The sequence below is a fragment of the Larus michahellis genome, chromosome W (assembly GCF_964199755.1).
Source record: "Larus michahellis chromosome W, bLarMic1.1, whole genome shotgun sequence".
In the NCBI taxonomy this organism is placed as follows: Eukaryota; Metazoa; Chordata; class Aves; order Charadriiformes; family Laridae; genus Larus; species Larus michahellis.
The window spans coordinates 22179295-22207064 of NC_133929.1; the positions used below are offsets into that span (position 1 = coordinate 22179295).

The following is a 27770-nucleotide window of genomic DNA, read 5'->3' on the forward strand; positions in this document are numbered from 1 at the left end:
AGAGGAGGACATCTGGACTTGATGTAAGCTAAAATTAGTATTTGGATCCAGAAACATCCTTAGGGGACAAATACATTGTTTTTTTAACAGTGTAGATTAGATACCTGGTCTCCGAATTTAATTTCAGATAATTATTAAAAAAATAGGACTGCATTGTGCCTTTAACCTCAGTTTTAAAATTCTGAAAATCCAGCAACTGTTACATTTTACCTTTTAGCTTTCCTTCATAACCTGCAAGGTGTAATCTTTAAATGCACTTTGGTACAGGCACAATAGGAGAACATGGTTATAGTTCTATTGGCTATAGGTGGTTAATTTGGTGGGGTATTTTTTTGCAAATACATTATTTTAAATTAATAACAATGATTTCATGCATGTCTATGTCATACTATCTTCTACAACACAGTTAATGTCATTCATCATCTTGTACCATGGAAAAGAAAGCAATAATGGATCATCTTCCCAAGCTAATCTTAGTCATTTTTGGCACCTTTTTTGATCAGATCTGTGAAGATATAATAAAAATCAGAAGATTGCTATTTACATCTGCATATATTGTTGACTACACAACAAAAAACAATTGCAAAAAACAATTCTGCCTTTACCATTTTGAAAGAAAACCCAACATGTATCAGAAAAAATAAACACCCAGCCATGTAAGTACAGGGTTATAGGCGAGCACATTTAAGCTGTCAGGGAGCAGCAAGGGAAGGCTACTCTGCAAGGGAGGGTGAGCCAGAACATGACAACAAGACAGGCAGGGCACACTCTCACAGTGCCCAAACAAAAAGCAGAGCAGGGCCAGTGACAGCAAGCAGGGTCAGACAATAGTCCAGATTTTCGGACAAGTCTGTAGTGATGAGGCAGGTCAGAGGTGAAGTTGGGAAGTCAAGTCAGTGGGTCAGGATCAACAAGGGATGTAGCCAGGCACAGGCACACCCACAGCGCTGCTCAGGCAAGGGCCAAAGTTTGAACGTAGCTCCTAAGTGAAGGGGAAGAGGACACCAAGGCTTCTCACAGCTCCTTGTTACACAGCTCTCTTCACTGCAGCCCCATCCCAGGCTACTTGAGCACGTTGTATCAGAGCTGGCCTCGTGCACAAGCAGCTAAGACCCCAGGGAGCGGGCAAGGGGTTGCAAAGTCTCAGGGTACACTCACAGCCCTAACATAAGCTCCTGCAAATTCAATGAAATGGACCGTTTCATCTCTTCCCGAGTGCCTATTCTTCTCTAAAGCCAGAACAGTCAAAGTACTCTGATGTGAGGAAACATTATGCCACCAAACTATATAATGAGAGGTTGGTATTAGGAACCCATTTTGAAGTCTAGAACAAGGACACAGTTATGGGTTTGGGTTTTGATTTTGTTTTTGGTAGTAGGAAGGGAAAAGAAGAAGGAACTGAAGTTTTAGATTCACAGAGCAAAAGTTCAATTTTTCTAACAAGAAGTCTGTTTGGTCTGTAGGCACAGAAGATACAGTGTGTCTACATGATGTAACTATGCCATGGTCTATTGAGTTTGCATTTTGTTAACATGTTTTTTCAGAATTTCTAATGGAACTAGCTTGTACACAGCCTGGCATAAGCTCATTAGAAGACTGCAGGGTAACACACACAAACAAAACTTCTCTCAATTTCTCAGTAGTATTTCTCAATCCTTGGACTACAAAGAGTTATACAAATCTGTGATTTTACATGACAATAGCAGAATGGTTACAAGTTCAAAACAGATTGAACAAACAGGATAGGAGTTAAGACTTTTAATGAGAGTTTTTCCCTTTCTTTTGCATTATTTTTACCTGCTCCTAAGATGGTGGAAATAACCTGGTTGTAATGCCCTGATACTGTGTGAGGTGAGCAAGGTAACGTCTTCTGCTAGCTGTAGCAATCAGATGTCACAGAACCCAACACCAGTTGCTAAGGGAATATATTTCTTTGATTTGAGTGGTGTTTTACAACGAAACTATCCAGGCTTTAAAATTTGTGTGTGAATTTATCAAGCAGTTTCCCATCTGCAACAAACATTTGTACTCCCAGTACCAGCAGGAACGAATCCTCTGGGGATGCTCTGGAGCCTGTGCAGCAATGGATTAGCTGGATATAAATCATCACGGGGCCTAAAGGCTACAGAGGTTGGCATGTGAAACCCATACATTAGCTAATTGTGAATTTGCCAAATAACAATAATGCCATGAAATATGCTGTGGATTTAACAAGCTGGGAAGAGACTGTTACAGGAGGATTGGGGGCAGGTAGGACAGGACATCACATCCTTTGTGAAGCAATTTTGCTGGCAGAGCCCCTGCGCATGCTCTGAGTGCTTCGTCCTCGCCCACCATGGGGAAGGACGGAGGGTAGGTTTTACAGGCAAGAGAGATGTCACAGGCTGCCGCACCGGGTGGCACCGGGCGCCCTGCCCGCCCCCGCAGACCCCTGCCCGCCCCGGCCTGCGCCTCACGGCCTCGGCACCCCCACCAGCCCCACTGCTCCTCTCAGCCCGCCGCTGCTGCCTCCCAGCCCCTCACCCGCGGCCCTCCGCTGTTCGCGCTGGGAGCCCCGGTCCGGGGCCGAGGCGACATGATGGCCGGCTCTCACCGGGGACGGGTGGGCCTCGCCTCCCGTTGCCAGGCAACCGCTGCCTCACCTCGCCAGTGACCGGCAGCCGTCCTACTCTCACCCGCGGTCGGCAGCGCGCTCCCATTGGCTGTCCCCGCGTTGCGCTCGGCTCCCATTGAGCGCCCACCGCCAGTGCCGCGTCCTCATTGGCGCGCTGCCCTCTGGCCACTCTGCGTCACTTTCTCACACCATTCCCCCCGCCTTCTCCGCCAGCTGTGGGCCGGCCGGCCGGCGGGCGGGACCTGGGCGGTGGCAGCTGTGATTGGCCGGAAAAGCTGCCGCTCAGGGTCCTGGCCGGAGGCCGGGCTGTTTAAAGCCGCCGCACGCCGGTATGTTAACTTTTCGTGTACGCGAGCAAAGGTGTCGAGTGACATCGGGAGTTATTTCCTCGGATAGGTGAGGGTGGCTCGGCTCCCGGAGGCCCTTGGGCTGGGCAGTATCCCCTGCCTCTCCTCGCGGGGCGGGCGGAGCCGCGGGGGGGAGGGCTGGGTCTGTGATATCGCGTGGAGCTGGAGCCGCCCGTGGGGCGTGGGGATAGGTTGGCATAGCTGGGAGCAGTGTTTTCAGTAGATATAAGTGCGTTTGAAATAGTGCTTGCAGTGCAGCAAGAGGAAGAAGGGGAAAAAAAAGGGGAGAAGGAAAAAAGAAAAAAGAGGCGTTTCTAAGTGTCACTTAAGGTAGGTGTCGGCCTGCAAACGGCGCTGAGCGCTGCACGAAGCATCATCGAGCAGCGCGCGCTGCTCTCTCCCGCTGTAGCTGGCGAGGCAAAATGCATCGTGAAAGACCTCGTAGCCCTGGTGTTGGAGGACCCTGGATGTTGTCTCGCGTGCTTCCCCCCCGAAAGAAGCACCCTGGCTGGGTGAAGGCTGTGGTAGGTACCTCCCTGCCGCTGTCCCGCGCAGCGAGGCCCCGCAGACTGTTGCTGCGGGATTCCTCCTCCGGGCTCTTCCCCCGCTAGCGGAGTGTCCCCAAAAAAGCCTGAAAGCGACGGCAACCTAGGTGTGTCCCTTAATAGTCTTTGTGTCGCGACAGAGGCGCGCCCCCCCCCCCCCCCCCCCCCACGCCGGAGACGGCGGGGCGGGTGTGCCACCCCCTTCATCGCGCAGGGCAAAGGCAGCCTGGTGTTACCCCCAGGAATGCCATCGCTTTCTTTCATAATAGCTTTTGTTGCACAGGTGTGGGCTTCCTGCCAGCCTACCCGTGTTGCTAGTGGAGTCTCGGTCTCGGATGTGCTCGGGGCTAAACCTAGAGGGAGAGTGCCTCGGATCCCTGCGGCACGCTGACCCTCGCGGGGAGAGACGCTTCAGATAAATCTTTATGAAGGAGTTCAAGATACTGTCTCCTTGCAGTTTGGACCTTTTACGCTGTTTGCTTGCTTCTCACTTAGTCTCATTCTTTTGGCTCAGAGGTGAGCGGGGCACGTGGTGATGACTCATTCATGCATGGTCCATACCGCGGTAAATCGCAGTAATCCGGGTAAAAGCAGTGACCTCTCGTGGCGTGACAAGTGCTTTGCATGCATGTACTTGCACTCAATACCCATAAACCTTTTAGCTGTGTAGGAATAACTAGATGTATTTAAATGATGTTGTAACTGAAGCTACCAGATCATCACTGTTTAACTTCTGAAAAACAGCCTGAAGTGGCTTTGCTTTCATGAGCGAAGTCTGTTCTACAAGTCTTCCAGTCTTCCAGAAATAAAAAGCCAAAGGGAATTGCTAAATGTATTATTTGTAGCAAACAAGCTTGGGCTTTATTTTCTAATTTTCAGTCAAGTGTTTTCTATGAATTAAAAACTTAATTAGCAAATAATGAAGTCAAATCACTTACAGAATAGTCTCAAATTCTTAAAGACAATGTAAGCTAACAGTTGTGGGAGAACATATTTCTGATACCTGGAAGCACTAGCAGAAAGTAGTGGCTGTTTTATGCTGCTCGTCATTCCCTACAGAATCTTAAGGGGATTCAAAAAAGCAGGCTTCTAATTTTTTTATATTAAAGCATTTTTTGATTCTCAGTATTTTAAAAGAAATAGTACTTTTGAGTACTCTTTCATTTTCAGTAAAAACTCAGTGATGGGATTTTGTTTGCAGTTTGACTAAGAGGACAAAAGGATGTTTGTTTTGTATCAAGTATACAATTTTTTTTGCCCTGTAATGACTAACTGACTTACATCATATGTCCCACTTTCTTAAGTGATTAGAGCAAAGCTTATAAAGCAATGTTTTTCATTGCAGTATAACCTGATAGCCCTGACTGCTGCTATATTAGGTGAGCTTGATATTTGGTGAGCCATGTGAATACAATAGGAAGTCTGTCTTTAGTTGTCTTCTGCAAAAAGCTTTCTGAGAACTGCATCAATTAGTCTGGAATTAAATGCCAGCTTTGATTTCAAAGTTCTGTAATGAACAAGCACAGAGCAGTCTTCCTCAGCCCTCGCCAATAATGCAAATCTTTTGGCATAGTGAATTTCCTTATAATTCACTGCCTGATTAAAACCACTCTTGTTCTATGGCTGCTACAGATCAAGTTGATTATGTGCTGTCATGTGTTGTCTTTTAGTATATAACTTAATTAAACTTAAGTATCTAAGAGTCTTTGTAGCCTCTAACATATCTTTCTGACTCTTGGAGCAGAACCAAGCTCTGCTATGGTTAGAAGGCTCAGCCTCAGGGTGGCTGTCAGACACCATGCTGAGTTGGGACTTGCATGAAGTCTGCTGGCAGCAGTCTGTGTTTCCTTTTTGTCCCCTTTCAAAGAAAGGGAGGTGTCTTATACCACAAAGGGCTGGACCCCCAAGTCCTTTTCCCAGCTGGGACCTTGGGAATCTCACTGTTGGTAGTGTGTCTGCATTCATACAGAGAACAGGAAGCCACCCATGTTCTCCTCTTCAGTGCCTGTGCAGATTTGGGGTAAAACACAGCTCTTGGAGCTGGGTCTGAAGCTCAGTGCTGCTCCTTGTCCCCAGGAGGTGTATGTGTAACTTGCTAGTTGTGCTGCTGAGAGGAGATGTGAACTTGCCCCGGCAGCTCCTGGGGGAGCCTCCAGGCCACTGCACTCCCTTTCCTGGCTGCGGCTTCAGGAAAGCTGTGACTGCCACTATTTCTCACAGTGTAAGCCTGCTGCTGTGCTATGACAAATCCTTAATCCTGCCCACCAGAGTCAGCTTCCTGGAGGCAGATATTATGATGTCTTCCTTGATTATTTTTTTGTAGTCCAGCTAGTTCAAAAAAGTGATGGTACTGCTTGCCCTTACTGCCATGGTGTGCAATGTTAAAGGAGAAGCTGCTGCCTGAGCATTCACACACCATTCAAGGAGCTGCGCACACACACACCACCTGAGTCTTTAACTGCTAGGACCAGGGTCCCTTTGCAGCGGGTGACCCCAGTGGGGTGACAGGTGCCCCTTTTGACTCCTTGCATATGCACTCTTGGGCGTGCTCCCTCATTCAAGTTCAACTCTAGGTTTCCTGCAACAGAGTCTTGGGCATTGGATTTTATAAAAATAAGTAATTTAATTGAAAGGTACAGCAGCAAGGTCAGCCTGGGCTGGGTGCCTCCGAAGGGGGGGGAGACCTTGAACAAAGAAATCTCTGGGCAATTATACCCTTGTCATCTATATACCTGCCCCTCACACACTGTTCATGTGTTTAGTCTAATGGTGATTTTTTTGGTCTGGAGTCTTCTAATACCTTATTGGATTCTTATTGGGTCGCAGCCGGCGGGAGCCGGGCGGGGCATGATACCCCCCCCCACCCCAGTGGCTCCTCGCAGTCTCTCTGGCTGTGTCATGGGTAACCTTGAGTCGTGGGGGTTGTGGAATAAATACTAAATTGGCTAAAAAATACAAAAGTACAGCATTGTTCACACATTAAGGAAAAGTATAAAATCAAGAGGCTTCTGAGGTAGAAAATAGCCGCAGCTGGCATGAAGGACACAACATCTGTGGTTCCCTGATAAGCTACATGAGGTATGGGATGGGATGCAATTATTCCGCGGCTTTACCTTATGATGTATAGCGGATACGGGAATGGAATGATACCATGAAACAGATAAGCTGCCAATTAGCTGCCCGCTAGATGCTCAGAGCCAACATTTTGTCAAATTTTGATGAAATGCTGTCCTTTGTGTGAACTCTGCTCATTCTAATGTCATTATAATACCAAAACACACCTCCATCCCGAAGGCTACCCGCCTCCAAGGTGCGAGCACTCCTTCTTGAGTCTGCGCCCTGAATTTCTCGTAAACTATACCTTTAATTGTGAAGCGAGAGAAATTTACACCAATCATGATAAAAGTATGTATGACTAAAGTAACTCAAACTCCACCTGGAAGATAACAAATAGTATAAAAATAGCCCGAGAGAGGGGGGATACCCAGGGAAGACACCATCGCAAAGAATTCCATTGCTGACTTCTGGGATCAGTCAACGGGCTGAGCCTCTCTTCCCCCCCAATAGGGACGCCTTTGGGTAAGACTTAGATTATACCGAGTGCTTCCTCGGGAAACTTAGAAATTTCTCTAGAGACTCTTTCCTACATTTAGAGCCAGGCTGTATCGTTTATAACTTTGTCACGCGTTTTGTATATGTAACAATACTTTCATTTGCACGTGCTTTGCAGACAGTGTAGTTATCACCGGCAATCCTAAGAACCTATATATCTGTTGTTTAAATAAACTGCACTTTTTTTTAAGTAGCTAGTCATTTTGGTTTCTCACTGAACGCGACCAAAGACTGGAGAGTGGCCGTGCTAGTTCATGAGCACGACTAGACTGAAGGTGCAGTCCACTATTAGTGAATCCAAATCGTAATAGTTTAATAGATATTAAATGCAATTGGACTGATAGTGCTGTATTGGGCATCACTCAGAATTTAAACCTAGCCACACCTAGCCTCCCACCTCGGTGAGGAGTGTTAGAATGCAAGGGGGTTTATTTTCTGCCAAAACTGCTTTGCCCCTTTTCATGCAACAGGGGTGCCCTTAGCAGTGTCGCGGGGTCGGCTCGGCGGGGGGAGTGGGGTGGCAGGCCCATGGCAGGGGGCTGCAGCTCGCAGCGCGATCGTCTGAGCTGAGGAGCTTCGCAACGGGATGGGTTAGGAAAAAAGAATTCCGGTCAGCCGCGGTGCTCGGTTTTATCCGGATGTTGTAGTGGGGTGTTTGTAGGCACTGTGCTTTTGGGTGAGCAGATAGGAAATCGTGAGCCTGGGGTGGCAGCAGAGTAGACAATGCGAAATTGGTTTTCTTGCTTGAAATCTTGTGGCAATACACCATAGGGCTGTTCTGTAGTGCTCCAGTAAGCAGTTTTAAATAACAGCTATAAAGCAATTTACATGTTTTAATATAAATAAATGCTTTAAATACTTTAAAATGAATTGTTAGATGCGTCATAGGTATGTTTGAAACTTTGTTAGAGGCAATCAAAATGAATGGTGAGCCATGCGTTCTTGCTTTAGGTCTTATGTAAGACTTCAATATCTAACTGTACGTGTAGCAGAAGGCGCTTCTAATGTTTCCCTAACACTTTTTTTAACGTGCATCGTGTAAAGTCGTCATTCCTGCATAGAAAGGCTTTATTCCTTTATACAGCTCATTGTGATTTTATGGAAGAAGCTGGGTGAGGTCAATGTGATGGTACAGCTGAGCACAAAAGGGACAAGTGTTCTGTAAGGATGTAAGCAAATGTACAGGAAGGTGGTGCCTATTTGTGTAATACAGATAGGGTTAAAGTAATAGGATATAGTATATCCTAGAGTATAGTGACAATAAAGCTTAGGGTTAAAACAAGAAAACTTGGTCTATCAGGAAGAATACCTGTGTGTTTATCTCAGCCTAGGAAATGTTCTTCCAGGCCTGGTGTTAGGAGTTTTGGTGTTCAGGAATGCCAAAACAGTGTATATCTTAAAAAACAAAACAAACAAAAAAACCCCAAAAAAACCCAAAACCCAAATAAACAAAACCAAAAAAAACCCCAAAAAACACCACACCAAAACCACCCTTCTATCTTTGTTGCAAGTATAAACAAAACAAAGCAGCTTAGACCACTTAGTTTAAAAATAAAAGCAATTTTGAAAAACCCTGGCCTGTTTTAAGGCTGAGATTTCCTGGTAACCTGGTAAGTATAAATTTTTAACTTGATGTCTCAACTAGCAATGTTTGGGTTTTTTTTAAAAAAAACCAAACCAAACAAACACAAAACAGCCCAATCTTTCCAGCTTGGTTGTCTAAAACTGAGACTTTGCAGATAAGCAAGAGTAGAATAATGAACATTAAGACTTAATTTCTAAAACAACACTTGTTAAGCATGTGTTTTGCTTCAGTGAAATAACTTGGTCTTAGGTTACATATATTCATTTCCAGGGCTGAAATTTTACTTTTGCTTAAAAGATCTTAATATAAAATGTTATAAAACTTCTAATGATGTTTACAGTATGCTCAGATCAAAATTTCACCTGGAGGCAAAGGCTTGCCTTTTGCAAATGAACTTGTAGAATACCTAAAACTTTAATTTTCTGTAGATTCATAGAAAAAGTTATGTATGAAGTAGGTATCTAAAAATGGATGTGAATAAATCAGCTGGGTTTTGTGGTTTTCTTTTTTTCTTCAAGATTTTCCACGATGCCTGGGGCTCTTCCAGTGAATGCTGAATCCTGCTGGCCCAAAGATGTGGGAATTGTTGCACTGGAAATATATTTTCCCTCTCAGTATGTTGACCAGAGCGAGCTGGAGAAATATGACGGTGTGAATGTTGGCAAATACACCATTGGGTTAGGACAGTCAAAGATGGGATTCTGCTCTGACCGGGAGGATATCAATTCTCTCTGTTTGACTGTGGTTCAGAAGCTAATGGAGAGGAACAGCCTTTCCTATGATTGTATCGGGAGATTAGAAGTTGGAACGGAGACAATAATTGATAAATCAAAATCTGTAAAGACTGTCCTGATGCAACTTTTTGAAGAATCTGGTAATATGGATGTAGAAGGAATCGATACTATGAATGCATGCTATGGAGGTACCGCTGCTCTCTTTAATGCTATTAATTGGATTGAGTCCAGTTCTTGGGATGGTAAGTTCAGGGTATTTTCTTGAAAAATTGCGTCAGTCTCTATTTTTTGAGTAGTCTGCCTTGCAATTACAGTGTTCATGTTTAACCATGTAAAACCCAGAGGGTAAACTCTTGTATGCTTCCGAAGTCTTTCTTAAATGCTCTGGGCATTTGCCACTAGTTCAGTTACATGCAATAAATAATGACATGGATAATCATCACTAGTCTTTTCCTGTAGATTTCGGTGGCTGCTGGGATTGAAGAGCCCTTTAATCCTGGAGTCATCTCCTCTATAACCAAAGTCTAAAAATTGCTGATGGATATAAAAATGTGCTAGACTTTTGGCTACTTTTCATACTTATTTCTGTGTTTTTCACAGGACGTTATGCAATTGTTGTTGCTGGAGACATAGCTGTGTATGCCACTGGAAATGCCAGGCCAACAGGTGGAGCTGGTGCTGTTGCTATGCTAGTTGGTCCAAATGCTCCGTTAATTTTTGAGAGAGGTTAGTCCCACGAGTAAACAAATACTGTTCAGACAGATACTGGATCTATTCTGAAGCCTGTTCCTTGTTTTTATGGGTTGCTAGAGGGCTGGATTAACTCCCACTAATGTCAGAAATTGTACTTTGTTTCCTCTTGCTCTGGGTTAACTTGGCCAAATCCTGTTACAGGAGGCAGCAAGAAACAACTAGAGATGCTTCTATCTGTGTTTTCCTTGGGGATTCTCCAATAAAATTGTTAGAGTGGACTAGAGCTAAATAACATAGCGCTCTACTTTCAAGGTGAAATGATGAAAATCATTTGTCGCTGGTGTTTGTCATGCTCAGTCCTACTGTACTTGAGTAACAGATGATTGAGAAATGTGTGAAACCTCACCTTAAAGGGCCTGATGTGCTAAGAAAACCTGCTTGACTGAGGCCAAATATTACTTGTTTTCCTGTGTGTTCAAACTGCCTCAAAGTAGCTGAATAAAGTAATTTTCAACTTTTGTCAATTTCTTTCCATCAGGGCTGCGTGGAACCCACATGCAGCATGTGTATGACTTCTATAAACCAGATATGGTCTCTGAATATCCTGTAGTTGATGGTAAACTATCTGTACAGTGCTACCTCAGTGCGTTAGATTGCTGCTATACTGTCTATCGCAACAAAATTCACACCCAGTGGCAAAAGGGTATGTAGCATCACATGATATTGCAAGATCTGGCAAATATTGGAATGTGTAGCTACACAGACAACGTATTTTCAAGTTTTAGCATCTAATCTAAAGACTAGTACATGGTCCCTTTCTTTATGTTTGTGTGTTCTGAGACAATTGAAATGCTTGCACTCTCCCATAAAGAAATGTCTTATTTCTGTTCTGGTATGGCTAAGTACCTGATAGTCAATAAGCAGTAGTCTCTACAAGCTTTTGTTGGTGTAATGTATAATATCTTGCTTAAGTGTGTCGTTCCCTCCTCTACCAAGGCTCTTGAGATATTGAGGTTAATATTTACATGTTGTATAAGATACTTATTTATATTTTTTTACCCCCATGTTTAGTAATTGCTTCACCCGTATTAAGAAGCATAGGTTTGAAGATTAGGTAATTAGATGAAGTAGATTATTTCTTATTTCAAAATGCTGGGTAGAAATACTGAGATTCTGTTAAGCTTAACTTCTTATTCTAGAAGAAAAAGGGCAACCGTTGCTAGCTGGTACACAAGATAAGTAATAGATAGATAATATAATAAATAGAAGTAGCAGCAGTGTGTTAAATGAACTTGGCAGCAATAATTAGTCTTACAGTTTTCTTTTGTATGTTGATGTGTTATGATGACTGGTATCCTGCCATCTCCCTGTTTTATTTTAATACTTGGAGTACTAAACATAAGTTGTAACACAACATTTCTGCCACTTCCAGAGGGGACAGACAGACATTTCACCTTGAATGACTTTGGATTCATGATCTTTCATTCTCCATACTGTAAACTGGTACAGAAATCTGTGGCTAGACTATTGCTGAATGACTTTCTCTGTGACCAGAACCTAGAAAAAGCAAAAGGTGTTTTCAGTGGTTTGGAAGCTTTCAGGTGAGAATGGCTGCTGTCTTCCTTATTCAGGTAGTCTTAATTTGTTAAACATCCAAGGTGTTTTTCCTTGCTGTCATTTTAGTAATTGTTTCTGAACCTTTTTTTAATAGGGATGTAAAACTTGAAGATACGTATTTTGACAGAGATGTGGAAAAAGCTTTTATGAAAGCCAGTGCAGAGCTTTTCAATAAGAAAACCAAAGCTTCGTTACTCATATCCAATCAGAATGGAAATATGTATACCCCTTCAGTCTATGGTTGCCTTGCCTCTCTTCTAGCCCAGTAAGCATAAAATTGGAAAGTCATTGCTTTTTATATGTAAGCGCATAAAAGGTTTAGTTTTGGAAGATATTTTGTAAAAGCACCTTCTAGAAAACCTTTTCCTACTAGATTGCCTTAAGTAGCAAGACTAAAGTTAGAAAACTATTCTGCATACACAGTGGGTTCAAGTGAAAAGCAGATTCAAAATTTCTGTGTCAGAAGCTGATCTCAAAGAGAACGCCTTCCAAAGTAGAATTTTATTTGTAAGGTGGTGTATCTTTTTTCCAGCCTCAACACACACATATGCACACCCCAGTGTAAAAGAGAATCTGGATGTCTTCTCTGTTCCACTGTAATCATAGAATGGTTTGGGTTGGAAGGGACCTTAAAGATCATCTAGTTCCAACCCCCCTGCCATGGGCAGGGACACCTCCCACTAGACTAAGTTGTTCAAAGCCCCATCTAACCTGGCCTTGAACACTTCCAGGGAAGGGGCATCCGCAACCTCCCTGGGCAACCAGTTCCAGTGTCTCGCCAACCTCAGAGTAAAGAACTTCTTCCTAATATCCAATCTAAGTCTACCCTATTCCAGTTTGAAACCGTTACTCCTCATCCTATTGCTACATTCCCTCGTAAAGAGTCCCTCACCATCTTTCCTGTAGGCCCCCTTTAGGTACTGGAAGGCTGCTATATGGTCTCCCCAGAGCCTTCTTTTCTCCAGGCTGAACAACCCCAACTCTCTCAGCCTGCCTTCATAGGGGAGGTGCTCCAGACCTCTGATCGTTTTCGTGGCCCTCCTCTGGACCCTGACCTGCTTCCCTTGACCTGCTGGCCATGCTGCTTTTGATGCAGCCCAGGATGTGGTTGGCCTTCTGGGCTGTGAGTGCACATTGCTGGCTCATGTTGAGCTTCTCGTCCACCAGCACCCCCAAGTCCTTCTCCTCAGGGCTGCTCTCAATCTACTCATTGCCCAGCAATAATAAGCAAAGTCAAATTAAATTAGTATTTACTTAACAAATTGTTGTTGGTTTGGGGTAGGTTTTTTTTTTGCAGTGACAGACTTCTACAAAATCATGTTAAATTTAAATCAAACTACTCCTCTTAGGTCCTTTTTTCTTTATTGTGACTTTGCATTCTAAGATGTGATGGTTCATTTTAGGCTTCAGATTGCTTAATGAAAACTGCCTTCTAGGTAATCATATTCTGGGCATTTCTTTGTTCACTTTTGCTTAGGTAGCTTTGAAAATCCTCATATAACTGTAGTGTTTGAAATACTGTTTTTAAAAGTCATCATTTATATGTTTAGCACACTAAATGTGTATTGTAGTCAATATAATTCTGCTGGCTGCTTTTTCTATGCTAGCTGTGCTTTCTAGGTATTTAAAATTGGCACCTTGTCTTAATTCTCACTTTAAACAACTGTTGCTTGATTTGTAGGTACTCCCCAGAGCAGCTCGCAGGACAGAGAATTAGTGTGTTCTCATATGGCTCTGGTTTTGCTGCTACACTGTATTCTATCAGAGTTACACAGGATGCCACTCCTGGTGAGTGAAAGGAAGAAAGATGTTAATAAGTCCCTTGCACAGCTCACCTTTAAATGCTTTATGTCCACCAGCATAAGTAAACCTGCAGAACAGTGCCTACTGACAGTAGTGTTAAACTGAAGATGTTCTAGCTCCAGGGAATGTTTCAAGTGTCTCTTTGGGCAAATAATGTTCTTCAAATGCTTTAAGCATTTTGCTTGAGTAATTGGGAATATTTTTTTTAAATGACTAAGACTCTAGCCTCTCTAATGCAAAATGTTTTGAATAGGCTTGAAATACTAACATGTTGGTGTGCAGTTCTCATACTGTTGCTACTTTACATGATGGTTTTATACTGTAGGTTCTGCACTGAACAAAATAACTGCTAGCCTTTCTGATCTTAAAACAAGACTTGACTCAAGAAAATGCATTGCACCTGTTGTCTTTGCTGAAAACATGAAGATTAGACAGGAAACACATAATTTGGGTAAGAATGTCATAAATATAAATAATTCCTAGTCCTACAGCAAAATACTCACAGATTAATTTGCATGACTTAATCATTAAGGTGTAGAATAAAGGAAATATCTAACTCTGTACTTCAGAATAGCTCATAAAGTACTTTTCTGTAGCTTGTGTTTGTTGGCCCAGTGTGGTTGAAATGAAAATGCAGACTTGGTTTTCCTCTCTTATTACTTCCAAACTGCAAAGGCTTGTGTTGTATAAAACTCTCACCAGGAACCAACTAACAGTATGTTAGGTTTTTTTACTAACTGTTTGGCTGTTTTTTACAGCCAACTATATTCCACAGTCTTCAGTAGAAGATCTCTTCGAAGGAACATGGTACCTTGTGTGTGTGGATGAAAAACACAGAAGAACTTATGCACGGCGTCCACTCATGGGTGTTGGACCTCTGGAAGCAGGAGTTGAAGTTGTCCACCCAGGCATTGTTCGTGAGGTGAACACTCAGCACTCTTTTTCGTTTGATACAAATGGTGGAACAGTTTGTGTTTGCCTTAGCATGTGCGCATGTGTTAAAAGAGGAAGTGGTTTAACAAGTTATATCAAGTATTTTGTTAAAATATGTAACATTAAGCCAGAAGTGTGTTAAAAAAAAAAAAGGCATGGGATTTTAAGAAAATACATTTCATCATAACAAGAACAAAACTGCACAAGATTGAAACAAGAACAAATGGGCTCTCTTCACATAATCAGTTTGCATGAAGCATGACAGATTTGAATGACTTCAGACCAAGCTGTCCAGTGTAGCATGAATGTTTGGGTGTTGGACTAGCTATGAAGTATGAGTGTTTGTGAATTTAAAAACTATATTTAATGTTTTGTGTGTGTCTCCCTCCATTCCCCCCCAGCAGATACCAAGCCCTGCTAAGAAAGTGACAAGAATCCCTGCAACAACAGAATGTGAAGGCCTTACTGTTGCCAGTTCCAATGGGGAGCATTAAGATACTTCTGTGTGGTGGGGAATGAAAAAAGGTATGAGGGTGTAGGGTGAGAGAGAAAAAAGATTGCAGTAGTACTGAAATTTCAGTGTACAGTAATACTTTATTGGAGCATGTAAAAACTGTTTAAACTTCTTGAAAAGATTCATCATAATATGGTGTGCTGATAGTATTTTCAGAACACTAAAATCATGAATATACTGGAGATGGAGGAACTTGCCAGGGGCTTTGTGGATTCCGTAACATGTCTGAATTTAATTGCTGCATAGCTGTAGTCTATTACAAGGTTTTGTATCACATAGAAAAAAAAAAACAAAAACAACAAAACAAACAAACAAAAAAAACCCCAAAAAAACCCAAACAAAAAAAAATGTCCTGGTTGCGGCGGGGACAGGGTTAATTCTCCCCAGGAGAGGTATTCCATGCCATGTGAGCCATGCCCACCCTGAGCTGCCGGGGGAGGGGGGCAGGAAGTTGCTGCTTGGAGCGGGCTGGGGCGTCCAGGGTCGGGCCCTGGTCGGTGAGTGGCGGTTCCGTAATCGTGTTTGTATATTCCTCTATCGGTGTTATTGTTGTTGTTTGCTTGTTCCCTTTGCTGTTCTGTTAAACTGCCTTTGTCTCAACCCAAGAGTCTTGCCTTTTTCTTCTGATTCTTCCCGTACTGGGAAGGCCTGAACGAGCGGCACGTGGTTCTTGGTTGCCGTCTGAGGGGGGGTTCGAGCCGCTTCAGAAGCGGTTGGTACAGAAGCACAGCTCCTCTTGGCAGCTTGACTGCCGGTGCTGGGTTGGATGTTCAAAGAAAGGGTCCCCACCACACATCATGCAACTGATGCTACATGGAGTAAGTGGATTGCACTGATCACGCAGCGAACTCGAATGGGAAACCCCAGTCGCCCAGGAATTCTGGAAGTGATCATGGACTGGCCAGAAGGCAAGGATTTCAGAATGTCACCAGAGGAGGAGGTGATGCGTGCGGAAGAGGCCCCACCATACAATAAACTGCCAGAAAATGAGAAGAAATATGCCCTGTTCACTGATGGGTCCTGCCGTATTGTGGGAAAGCATCGAAAGTGGAAGGCTGCTGTGTGGAGTCCTACATGACAAGTTGCAGAAGCCAGTGAAGGACAAGGTGAATCGAGCCAGTTTGCAGAGGTGAAAGCCATTCAGCTGGCTTTGGACATTGCTGAGCGAGAAAAATGGCCAGTACTTTATCTCTACACTGACTCATGGATGGTGGCAAATGCTCTGTGGGGGTGGCTACAGCAGTGGAAGCAGGGCAACTGGCAGCGCAGAGGCAAACCCATCTGGGCTGCTGACCTATGGAAAGATATTGCTGCCTGGATAGAGAATCTGGTTGTGAAAGTCAGTCACGTAGATGCCCATGTACCCAAGAATCGGGCCACTGAGGAACATCAGAACAACCAGCAGGTGGATCGGGCTGCTAGGATTGCAGTGGCTCAGGTGGATCTGGACTGGCAACATAAGGGTGAACTCTTCATAGCTCGGTGGGCCCATGACTCCTCAGGCCATCAAGGAAGAGATGCGACATATAGATGGGCTCGTGACCGAGGGGTGGACTTGACCATGGACACCAATGCACAGGTCATCCATGAATGTGAGACATGCGCTGCGATCAAACAAGCCAAGCGGTTAAAGCCTCTTTGGTATGGAGGACGATGGCTGAAATATAAATACAGGGAGGCCTGGCAGATTGATTATATCACACTGCCACAAACCCATGAAGGCAAGTGCCATGTGCTCACAATGGTGGAAGCAACCACTGGATGGCTGGAAACATACCCTGTGCCCCAATGCCACTGCCTGGAACACTATCCTGGGCCTTGAAAGACAAGTCCTCTGGAGACATGGCACCCCAGAGAGAATTGAGTCGGACAACAGGACTCATTTCTGAAAACAGCCTCATAGACACCTGGGCCAAAGAGCATGGCATTGAGTGGGTGTATCACATCCCCTATCACGCACCAGCCTCTGGGAAGATAGAACGATACAATAGATTGTTAAAGACTACACTGAGAGCAATGGGTGGTGGGACCTTAAAACATTGGGATGCACATTTAGCAAAGGCTACCTGGCTAGTTAACACCAGGGGATCTACCAATCGAGCTGGCCCTGCCCAATCAAAACTTCCACGTACTGTAGAAAGGGATAAAGTCCCCATAGTGCACATGAATATGTTAGGGAAGACAGTCTGGATTAGTCCTGCCTCAGGCAAAGGCAAACCCATCTGTGGGATTGCTTTTGCCCAAGGACCTGGGTGCGCTTGGTGGGTGATGCGGAAGGATGGGGAGGTCCGATGTGTACCTCATGGGGATCTGATTTTGGGCGAGACTAGCCAATGAATCAAATGGTATGATGTTAATAACTAAGTAACCCTGTCAATGTATGTCCTCGTTACTATAATTGTTGTCAGCTGTACTACAGTAAGAATCACCCAGATTAAGGACAGATGGACTTTGATGAAAAACCGAGTAAGGCACAGCAGTGATGGGATCAGAACTGACCTCAGCAGCTGGCGCCCAGCAACTTCCTCAAGATCTACATCTTCAGCCCATGGACTGTGGGCATGAGCCACACCGGGTACACCAGTCACAAGCTCTGAAAAATACAGCATCTCACCTGCCCTGAGAGACTGTTCTAACAGATGGAGCCCAAAGCCATGGACTAAATGAACTCACCAGACACTTTGGAGGGATGGCCCATAAACTAAGGGCATTATATCTGCATGAATATATATGTGTGTGTGTATACATATATGACAGGGGAAAGTGGTGGCAATTCATTGGAACCTGTAAGATCTGGGCATGGCATAGATGGTATGGAATAAGGGGTGGATAATGTCCTGGTTCCGGTGGGAATAGGGTTAATTCTCCCCAGGACACAGGTATTCCATGCCATGTCAGCCATGCCCACCCTGAGCTGCAGGGGGAGGGGGCAGGAAGTTGCTGCTTGGAGCAGGCTGGGGCGCATGCATCCTGGGTCTGTAATCGAGTATCCGTGTTATTGTTGTTGTTTTTCTTGTTCCCTTTGCTGTTCTGTTAAACTGCCTTTGTCTCAACCCCAGAGTTTTGCCTTTTTCTTCTGATTCTTCCTGTATTGGGAAGGCCTGAGCGAGCGGCACGTGGTTCTTTGTTGCCGTCTGAGGCTAAACCACAACAAAAAAGACAACTTGCTTTTTTCCATCTAAAATGACTTGAAACCTACACTGTTAACTCTTCTACTTGTACTCAAAAGTGGGGTGGCAAAATAGTCCAAGCTTTTAATGGTAGTGTTCTCAGTGCCTTGACAGTAAGCAGTCAGTCTTTTGAATACTGCACTTGTCTTTCCTTTTTTTCTCCCAGTTTACCTCTCATCATACCATTGCTTTGGGAAAGGTACAGAACCAACTAACATTCATTACTGGAATAGAATCTCCTCTGTCAAAATGACTGGATCAAGAATGGCTAGACTGACAGGTGTTTTTTTCCAAGAAACTCTGACCTACTGTGTTATTTAGTATGTAATTCCTTCTAACATCCACGTTACCGGTGTTATACCTGCTTTATAAATCACAGCAGCCTGGGAGGAAAGAGGAACAAGGGAGGTGTAGTAGTTTGGGTTTTTTTCTTCTAAAGAACAAAAAGGGTATATTTATTGGGTTCATTGATTTGGCACCTTTCAGGATTGTTTAACTGTAATAGAAGTATTTAAGGCAGCAGAATTTTCAAATAAAGCTTCTGGATATTATGAAGCTGTTTTAATTGGCAAACTAAGGAAGGGAAGAAGATTACTTTTTCTGGAACTCTGGCCTCACTATTTATATAATACATTTCTAAGAGACTTATTTTTAACTTTGGATTTGGCTTGTACTTTGAGGTCATTCTCACTATTGGTAATGTTGTAGGAATGGGGTCTTCCCACCCCTCAAACGCTAGCTAAAAGCGATCTGTTTTGTGAGTGGTATATATACAATGCCAATGGGGCATCCTTTCTGGTAGTTTAAAAAAGTTTGGATTGGAAATGAACTATGACATGAGCGTTGTAAGCTTGTAATATATATTTAGATTGAACTAATGTACAGAATGAAACTTTGTTGAATTTTCTTTGCTAATTCTATAAAGCTATATTATCTAATATAAAGTAGCAAAAAATGATTTGTCTGTTAAATTAAAATATTTTTGTGTGAAATTAAGTGTTTGTATTATGTCACTAGGATTTGAGAACGCTGTACAGTCAACCCTTTGTAAAATAGTTTATTATAAATTGATGATTACTAATCAGTTTGTTCTGAAAATGATGGAGCAATGATGCATGAAAATAGTGTTTGCAAGTATTTTTTAGGTTGCCCTTGTGAAACTTATATCGGTACCAGAAAAAATATATCCGTGGAATGAAGTCCATTGCTGGCAGTGGACAAGCCAAGAAGTGAGCTACTGGTATGAAAAATTAACCACAGGGACCTCACTTTCTGTGAGGCAGATGCTTTATTAAAATAAAGATTGAGATACTTGAAACCTGTTAAAGTAGTACTGACTTGTTGGGTTTTCAGGATGCATCTTTCCTTAACAGGAAAGAGGGAACTGTCCTTGTGAAAACTTAAGAGTTGTGGGTTCACAATATGTTAGGACCTTCTGGATCTTTCTTCTTAATGCCATTCCATTACAAAAGTGGAATGAAAGGGTTGCTTAGGCTGGTGGGAAATTTATTTCAGGAGTGTGGTTTAAGATAACTTAAATGTTTTCAGATGGCAACTGTTTATAGTGGAGGAAAGAATTCCCAGCTTATGAACTACAATTAATCTTATTACTGTCTTATGAAAGATGGTATTGTTTTATCCCCTTCTCACAAAAATTCTGAAAGGGGATTGGTTCTTGCCTGAAGTAACCTTGCCTGGTTACTTACCTGAGACTCACTGACTCCAGATGCCCATGGGTAGCTTTTCAGAGTCATTCTGTTGCTCGCTTATATTAATTATGGCTTTTAAAGTCAATTGATCATCTCATCAGTCCCCATAATAGATAAGGCATCCCTGCCCTTAAATTTGAAAGCACCAACTGTACCTCTCTAAACCTTGTATTGGTTTACTTGCCTTAACTAAAATATAGGCTCTTCCTCTTAACTTAGGCATTTCAACTGTGCCTGTTTGGAGGACAGCTATTGTTTGCATTGGAGCTAATGATATTGAAAATTAAAGTATACCTGATTAAAGCTGAAGGTAGGAGTATCTACATCTTGATGATGTTCAGAACAATTGGAAGTGTCAGGCTATCCAACTTTTAACTTGCAGTGGTCAAGAGTATCAAAATCACCTTTGTGCTAGCAGAAGTAGTCTGGCAGAAGTTAGTACAAGCCTGTAATGCTCAGTATATAAGTGGATTTTGTTATTGATTGTATTCAACTTACTGTGATACCTAGTGCTAAAGCAAGAATTTAAAACTACATGAGTTTTAGAGTACGCTTATATCTTTTTTTGGGGAGTGCAATGGGAGTCTAATCAGTTCTAGACTGTCAGAATTGTACAAGTAATGGAAGGCGTTAGTAGATGGTAGCCTATCTATCTATGCACTAGGAATTGCAACCACATGTGCAGGGTTAAAACAGCATATCCTAACTTGCCTTTCTGAATTGTGACAAATCATGAACAATGGTCAACAGCAGCATTGCTGTCTCTTTAAACAAAGTTAAAAAAATAAAGGTTCCAATCTTACCATGTTTAATTTGTTGAAGAAGTTTTAGAGAAGAATTTGCACTTGTTTAAGATTATTGTCTGGTTTCTGCTTAAATTTAGTTCTCTGCAAAAACTGTCCTGGTTTGTGGTGGTAAAGTTTGAATCAAGCTAAGGTAAAACTTTTCAAGAAATCGGCTGTTATGCTTGTACTAAGAATCTCCCAAGCATGTTAAGTGCAATACTGCTTGATTTCTAATAAAGATCATATCCACAAATGATATCTTACCTGTTTTACTTGAGTTCTTGCACTGGTTATACCAAGTTTCTGGAGCATGGGGCAAACAAATATATGAGAGCTCTGCGTTTGAGTGCTTCAGTGTGACTTGAGAAATACAGAGGTGATGAGGTATTTTCAGTTTATTTAAAAACTACAAAAAAAGTAACACCAAAACTTGTGAAAAGTGAATAAAACACTTTGTTAAATGTGCAGAGTAGAAAGCCTGCAGTGCAATTTATAAAACAGAACACAGCTTGGATGTGTGCTTCATCCCACTGTAAGAACGGATTCCTCTTTTCAAGTCTTGTTCTTTGGGGTCTGGATGGGACATGATAGGAACACATTTAAGTACATTTTTCTATACTTGGTGCAAAACAATTCTGTAGACCCCTGTTATTGAGCTGTGTGTCTCTCTTCCCTGGTTATTTTGAATATGGTGGTCTGTGATTCCCAGATCTTCCAGAATATTTTTTCACTTCAGTTTCTTCCTCTTTGAGTGTACTGACTTCTGATAAATACTTTGGATCCTGTTTAAACAGCTGTAAAGGTTTGGGGTACTGTATTCCTTTCATCCAATCACTGTTTATAAGTTTGACAGAGTATTGTTCAGTTGTTACTACCTGAAGGACTCCTTTTATCAGTTTCTGGCATGTTAAAGAGGCAGGGAAGCAAACTGTATGTCTCTTCAAGAATACACTTTTTCAGTTTGGCCACTATCTGCCTGAAATGGCATGATACCTGTTGTCATAAAGTATAATGGGATTCCCAATGCCCAGATAGCTACATAAATGCTAACATAGTTTTCATCTCTCAAGAGTTCAGGAGCAGCATAAGGAGGAGTGCCACAGAAAATATTTAAAGTTTTGTGTCTCTTACTTCCTGTGCTGAATCCAAAGTCTCCCACGTTAACACAGGTGTAGAATACATTTTCTGCTTTCAAGTTCTGGTGAATGATATCATGCCGTAGAACAAGAGGAAAAGTGACTACCCCTTGTTGATTAATTACACAGGAAAAAGTGAATTACCTTGAACAGTCAGAAATAAACATTGCAATGAAATTGACAAGTTAAAGTATTTAAACAAATTTAACTTAATTCTCTACTGATACAAAAATAATAGAGTAGATGAAGAAGATGAGGAGGATGCTCTTTTACAAAAAATATCAGTCTTGTTAATTAATATAAACTATTTTTATTAAGTAGATTTGTGATGGCATCATGGCTAATCCTACAAGGCTAGATATCTTCATGTGCAAAATCTGTGTGTATTATTTTTTTCAGGGTTCAGAACACTTGCTTTTGTAATTACTACATTTCTGTAATGGTGTAAGTAACAAAATAATTTCTTTTTAACTAATTCCATTCTTGTATGTGGACTCATGAAGTGAAAGCTTTTACTTTACCAAGACCATGAAGTGAATGTAAACACATATAAAGTGGCTACAATTCTGTTGTGTGATCTAATGTTGACATGATTTAACCCTAGCTGGCAACAAAGAAACACGTGGCTGCTTGCTTGCTCCCCCCACCCTTTGCTGGATTGAGAGGAGAGTCAGAAGAAAAAGGCAGGTTGGGCTGAGATAAAAGCAGTTTAATAGAACAGCAAAGAAAAGAGGAAAACAGCATCAATAATACTGATAGAAGAATATACAAAACACAATGTACCACTGCTCACTGACCTGAACCCAAAGCCCAGCCTGCTCCCAAGCAGTGATTCCCCCCCCCCCAGCCAGCTTCCCAGGCTGTCTACTGGCTATGGCATCATATGCCATCAAATACCTCTGTCCTGTCCTATGTCCTTGTGAAAATTAACCCTATACCCACCGGAACGAGGACAAATGTCCTATGAAGACCTGGTGGGGGCAGGAGAAAAGGACCACAGACTTGTGCCTTGTGGTATTTCACGTCTTTGCAGGACACCAAGTTTAGTCTAATGTAACTTGTACTCTTTTTCCTTGAAAATGGCAGTAGTAGTCAAGGACTCAAACTGAATTTGCTCTGCTTAGTAGAGATATCTGTCTTGATTAGGTAAGAGTTTAGATTCATCTTTGAAATAACTAGGAGGAATGGATGTGTTTGAGCACTCTGCCCTACCCTTTGCAGTAACAAGGTGTATGTGTATCTGGAGGCAATAAGGAAACCCTTTGGCATCCTAAGATTTTTAAACTGTCATCAATAACAGACAGGGATCTTCTGTCCTCGCATGGATTGACAGTAGTGAGATGGGATTTAAGTAGACTAGATTTGATGGCTTAGCAAAAATAAAATGTTTTTGTAGAAGGCTATGTATGAGCAAAGAGGTTGGCCAGCTCGGTAGTCTGAGTTTAATGCTAAGAAATAGATGCGATCTTGACATGTAAGTTCCAGTAGCTCCTGAATATCTGTCCTATGGAAAAGGTGTTGAAGCTAATCTGAGCATTTTGTCAAAATACATAAAAAATGCATACTGTTTACATATACCATGAGCAGTTTGTAATGTAGTTTCTAGACATCTGACCTGGGAACACTCTTGCTTTTGACTTTCGGAGCCCGAGGCTATCATGTGGCATATGAGAATATGAGCTGCCAGAGGGCACCCTGAGCCAACTTTAACAAATACTAGTTTTACTTCTCAAACTTGTAGAACAGCCTTCCTGTGTTTTTTATGCTATTGTTTTAAGTAGCTGTAGTTACTATGCAAAGTTCAGGCAATTGCCCTTTTCTGCCTTTATAAGATGCTTTGGGCTCTACACAATTAGCATCATCCTAAATCCATTTGCAATACTGAAGACTAGACAAGGGTAAGTGACTTACTGGGTGCTAACTTCACAGATTTGTTACAAAGTGAGGATCAGGAATTAACAGTCTTAAGTGCTAGTCTCCCACATTCATTAATAAGCAAGCTGGATGTTTGCAATACCTAACAACAAGCCTCTTCTCAACAAGTGTTCCAACACTTTCTTCTAGTGGAAGAGAGTGACTGATCCTATGTTTTAAAATAGCTGAAAAAATTAAGCTTTGTTAGTTGGTGCCTACAGCAACTTAAAGCAGACCAGGAGATGGTTCCACCCACCAGATGTTCCCAGTTCAGTCTCCTCCCAAAAGCTAACAGAGGTGAATTAATGTGAAAGCTCTCTTAGATATCTTTAAGATAGCTCTTCTCTAGCTGTTTTGCTTTTCAGAAACATGGACCTGAAAGCTTGGTAACAAACCTACTAGTTGAAAACCAAAAGATACATCCACAAAATCTGTTAGAGTAGTGAGGGGTAACATGCCTGTGGAAGAACAACTTACCATGTGCTTCACTGCAGATGCAATCTGAGAGATTATTTTACACTCTGTTTCTAGCAGCTTCCTTTCTGTACTGATTTTAGTGAAGAGTTCTCCACCTCCTGCATACTCCATCACCAGATGCAGTTTTGAAGAGTGTCTCCACCGCTTCATGCAGTCTCATATTTGGGTGGTGCAGTTTTTCCATGCTGGATATTTCACAAGATAGCAAATGTTGAGTCTTCTGATCTTGGCTTTGTCTTGTCCAAAATCTTAATTGTGACTTTCTCATGAAAAGCACTTTTTTTTTAAGGTGTTAATGCAATAGGTACAAATGGTAAAACTATTTACTTACAGCATTGCTTGGTTATAGAAGCGCAATAAAATTTTACCTCTGATCAGTATAAACTAAGCTTCAGAGGCCTACTAAGCCCTGTAAACTTTCATGAACACCCATGTTCCTTTCTGTCTCCAGCATCCTATTCACTGCTGATATAGCTAAAGGCTGGTAGAGTATTGCAAGGACTAATCAAATCATCTGCTGTCTTAGTGTGTTCCACTGCTGTCAAGCTAATACGTGTCTGATGGCCACAATTACAGCATCTACTTTTGGTGTCTAATACTGGTAAAGAAAGTCTGCTCTTTTTCTTTCATTGTTAGCTCAGTGCTGTTCAGATGAGCTAGGCCTGAGCCTCGTACTTGCAGACTAATAGAGGTGTCAAATTTAGGTACTTTGTTTCAGAGTAGACAAACTTGGAGGTAATTTAGGGGCTCTGTCTCTGCAAGTTTATAATGGAAAGGTGTGTCTAAGTTGGTGCGACTTACAGAACTTTTCCCTAACTTCTTACCCCCACAAATTCTCGGTTACCAAAATCAGTGTTGTAGAGATTTGTCTTTCTCAGGATATCTGTGCCAGTTTTTCCAACACATTCATGCATGAGTAGTTCTTGGTATGGTAAAGAATACAGGAAAAATACATTTTAATTTTTTTTTAGGTCTGTATGCCACGGTGGGCCACGAATCCACACTACAAAGATTTTATTCTGAGGAAGGGAAAAAAAAACAGTGAAGTAGAATAAACTGCAGGGATCCTGTAAGACAGCAAATCTAGCTGTCTTATGCTGTCCTGGTAACGCAAAGCTGCTGTTATGTTCTATGTGTTTCTGTAGCATATCTACAGTGAAGTCAAGGACCACAAAACATGGATATACATCTGCAGCTGCACCACATCACCAGGGTAGCTCAGAGCAGTATGAATAGGTCAGTCACAATTGCCCTTATATTTATGTATTAACTGGTAGGTTATGGCTTTTGTATTCACTCTGTTGAATACAGATGGTATTTGAAGGATTAGTCTGGTTAAAATAGGTTTACAGTGGCTTTGTATAACTTATCAAGACAGCAAAATTAAACTGGATCATGGCAAAAACAACTGTTATTTCTGGGAAAAAGCTTTGGGGTTTTTTTCACAAGAATATCTTAGTCAATCATTCACAGATTTCTTAACAAGTAATCATTTTTATCAAATCTTTTAGAAAAAGACTTCACCTCGTTTTCTAGCACATGGAGGTAAATTAAAAAATAAGTCAGTACTGTTTACTTGTTGCTTTAAGAGAAGAGTAAGGCGGCCATTACATTTGTACATGTGTTTTGGTATAAAAACATTCAAAATGTTTATACTTAATATTATAAAGTTATTTAACTCAAGTTTAGTGTTTCAACATTTCTAGAAGTGCTATAGATATATATGCGTATATCTCTGTACAGATCAAGAAAACTCCATGTTTGGTATATTTACATTTCTTAGTAACAAAAATGCATAAATTGATCCCCCTACCAGAGTGCGGCAGATAGTCTAAGCAAACGTGATTCTTGTAAAAGGTGCTGAATTATCCCTTGATGCACTGAGAAGGAGCTTGTGCAGAGTATAAGGCAGTCTTCCTTACGCTGCTTTTATCTGACCTGTTTCATGCTTTCTAGTGAGCCTGCTAGGAAAGAGGGTACCTACTCCTGTGTGGTGCTGATTGGTGGCGTGGTGAATTGGAAGGAAATGCAGTTTGAATGGTAACAGCACATGACGCTGATCCTGGAAGAACTCTGACTGCTGACCCTAGGGGTGAAAGACTATAATCCTTGTCACACTGGTAGCATATTTATCACGTAAATGAAAAGGGGGGTGTGGGTAAACGTGAGCTTTCACACCTCTGCAGTCTGGGCTGAAAGAGGTGGTCAGAGAATATAACAACAGATAATATGGCATGAAAGCTTTGGGGCATATCTCATTCTCTCACCTGTTAAGATGATGGAGAAAAGGAGAATCAATTAAATTGGAAAGGAAAGACTATGAGAAGAACAGGAGATAGTAGTGTACAAAGATGTGGGGAAAACTAGTCATCCCTGAGGCAAAACAAGAACATTTCTATTATTGCCAGATGGAGGCAGAAGAACAGGATTGATGAAGACAGGTTCTTAGTTAAACCTATAACTGAAGTGTTTGCTGCAGTTACCGAGCCTTTCTAGTTCTTCCTAGAAGCAGCATATAGGGTGCTTTTCTCTAATTACAAAAAGAAAAATAATTGACAGTTCACCACAACCTTCTACCGTGTTTTGGATGTACCAAAGTTCATCTTCCTGCACCTGCTCAGCCCACACCTACATCTCTTGTCCCAGCTTTTTATGTTAATGACTCAGTAAAGTGGGCATAAAATTTCTCACCAAAATTACTGTGACCAAATAAAAGCCTCGTCCATACTAGTAAAATTTGATATGAAACAAAGGAAACCTTGCTAACTCTGGGTGCAGGCTGGAGCAGGCCTAGCCAGGCTGCCCTGGGGGTTTAGCACCTATAGCCCTGCAGTCCATGAGCTGGGGCAGGGCAGATGGCAGATGGACAGGATGACTTGTAGGAGGGGAGGCACAACGTTGGTTTGGTTTTGGGTTTGTTTGTTTGTTTTATTTTTTTCAAACCGTGGGGGTGCTTGAGCCATGGGGCAATGTGTGTTAACTGTCCAAAGTGCAGGGACTAGGTTTTCTTATAATAGCTGCCATCTAGAAAAAATGCTTCTGGCTGCTTTAAAGACTAATCCAAACCTAAACATTTATCTGTGACTCTAGATTCACACAACAAAAAAAAAGCACATACAACCTATATGTGTACTTAAAGTTCAGATAGCATCTTTCTTTGCAAAGAGGTCCATGTGTATATATACAGAACTAGGGTGCTCAGCACACAGGTGACCCACACAGTGCTGCCTACCTCTGGTTAGGGAATGACTTCTAAGCTTCACTTGTGAGAAATTCCCATTTCATATTTCTACTCTGATTTGATAGAAGCCAATTCTCTTTCCCAGGGTTAATTCTGTCACCATTTTGTCATTCTGGGACACAGCCTGCATTAGTTTCTCAAATGGGGTCAGCCTGTGCTGCCTGCCCTCTTCATCTCCATAGCCCTCCAGGCACCCATTGTCCTCTCCGCTGTCCTCATATGCCACCTGGCATAGCAGCATTTTCCAAGACCTCCACCATTCACATATCCTGTTGTCATAGCCTGTAGTGTAATCACATCCCCATTTAACAGGATGTCCCAATAAAGAGTTTAAATTAAAT

At 42.1% G+C, this 27770-nt stretch overlaps 1 protein-coding gene and 1 pseudogene across 15 annotated transcripts; one reads left to right on the forward strand and one right to left on the reverse strand.

The window, feature by feature from the left end:
* The first annotated feature begins 2855 nt into the window (after nt 1-2855).
* Nucleotides 2856-21146, forward strand: LOC141735433 (hydroxymethylglutaryl-CoA synthase, cytoplasmic-like). 15 transcript variants are annotated; one of them, XM_074568187.1, is made up of 11 exons: nt 2859-2943; nt 3790-4022; nt 9222-9679; nt 10038-10163; nt 10669-10833; nt 11563-11731; nt 11842-12012; nt 13429-13535; nt 13876-14001; nt 14309-14472; nt 14888-21146. In XM_074568187.1, exons 3-11 carry the CDS (start codon nt 9232-9234, stop codon nt 14975-14977), a joined length of 1566 nt encoding a protein of 521 aa, XP_074424288.1. In that variant the 5' UTR covers nt 2859-2943; nt 3790-4022; nt 9222-9231; the 3' UTR covers nt 14978-21146. The 15 variants fall into 15 exon arrangements, with proteins under 15 accessions (XP_074424291.1, XP_074424288.1, XP_074424289.1 ...); XM_074568186.1 differs by having other exon boundaries at nt 2912-3485; XM_074568185.1 differs by having other exon boundaries at nt 2923-3010.
* A 5-nt stretch (nt 21147-21151) lies between these two features.
* On the reverse strand, nt 21152-27708 carry LOC141735434 (serine/threonine-protein kinase NIM1-like; annotated as a pseudogene).
* Nucleotides 27709-27770: the final 62 nt, after the last annotated feature.

Excerpts from the sequence above, each read along its gene's own strand:
- LOC141735433 (XM_074568176.1), top strand. The coding sequence starts at position 2,946 with ATGTTAACTTTTCGTGTACGCGAGCAAAGGTGTCGAGTGACATCGGGA. Across the intron at positions 9,680-10,037 it reads TGAGTCCAGTTCTTGGGATG|GACGTTATGCAATTGTTGTT; the intron begins GTAAGTTCAGGG and ends TGTTTTTCACAG. Across the intron at positions 10,834-11,562 it reads TCACACCCAGTGGCAAAAGG|AGGGGACAGACAGACATTTC; the intron begins GTATGTAGCATC and ends TGCCACTTCCAG.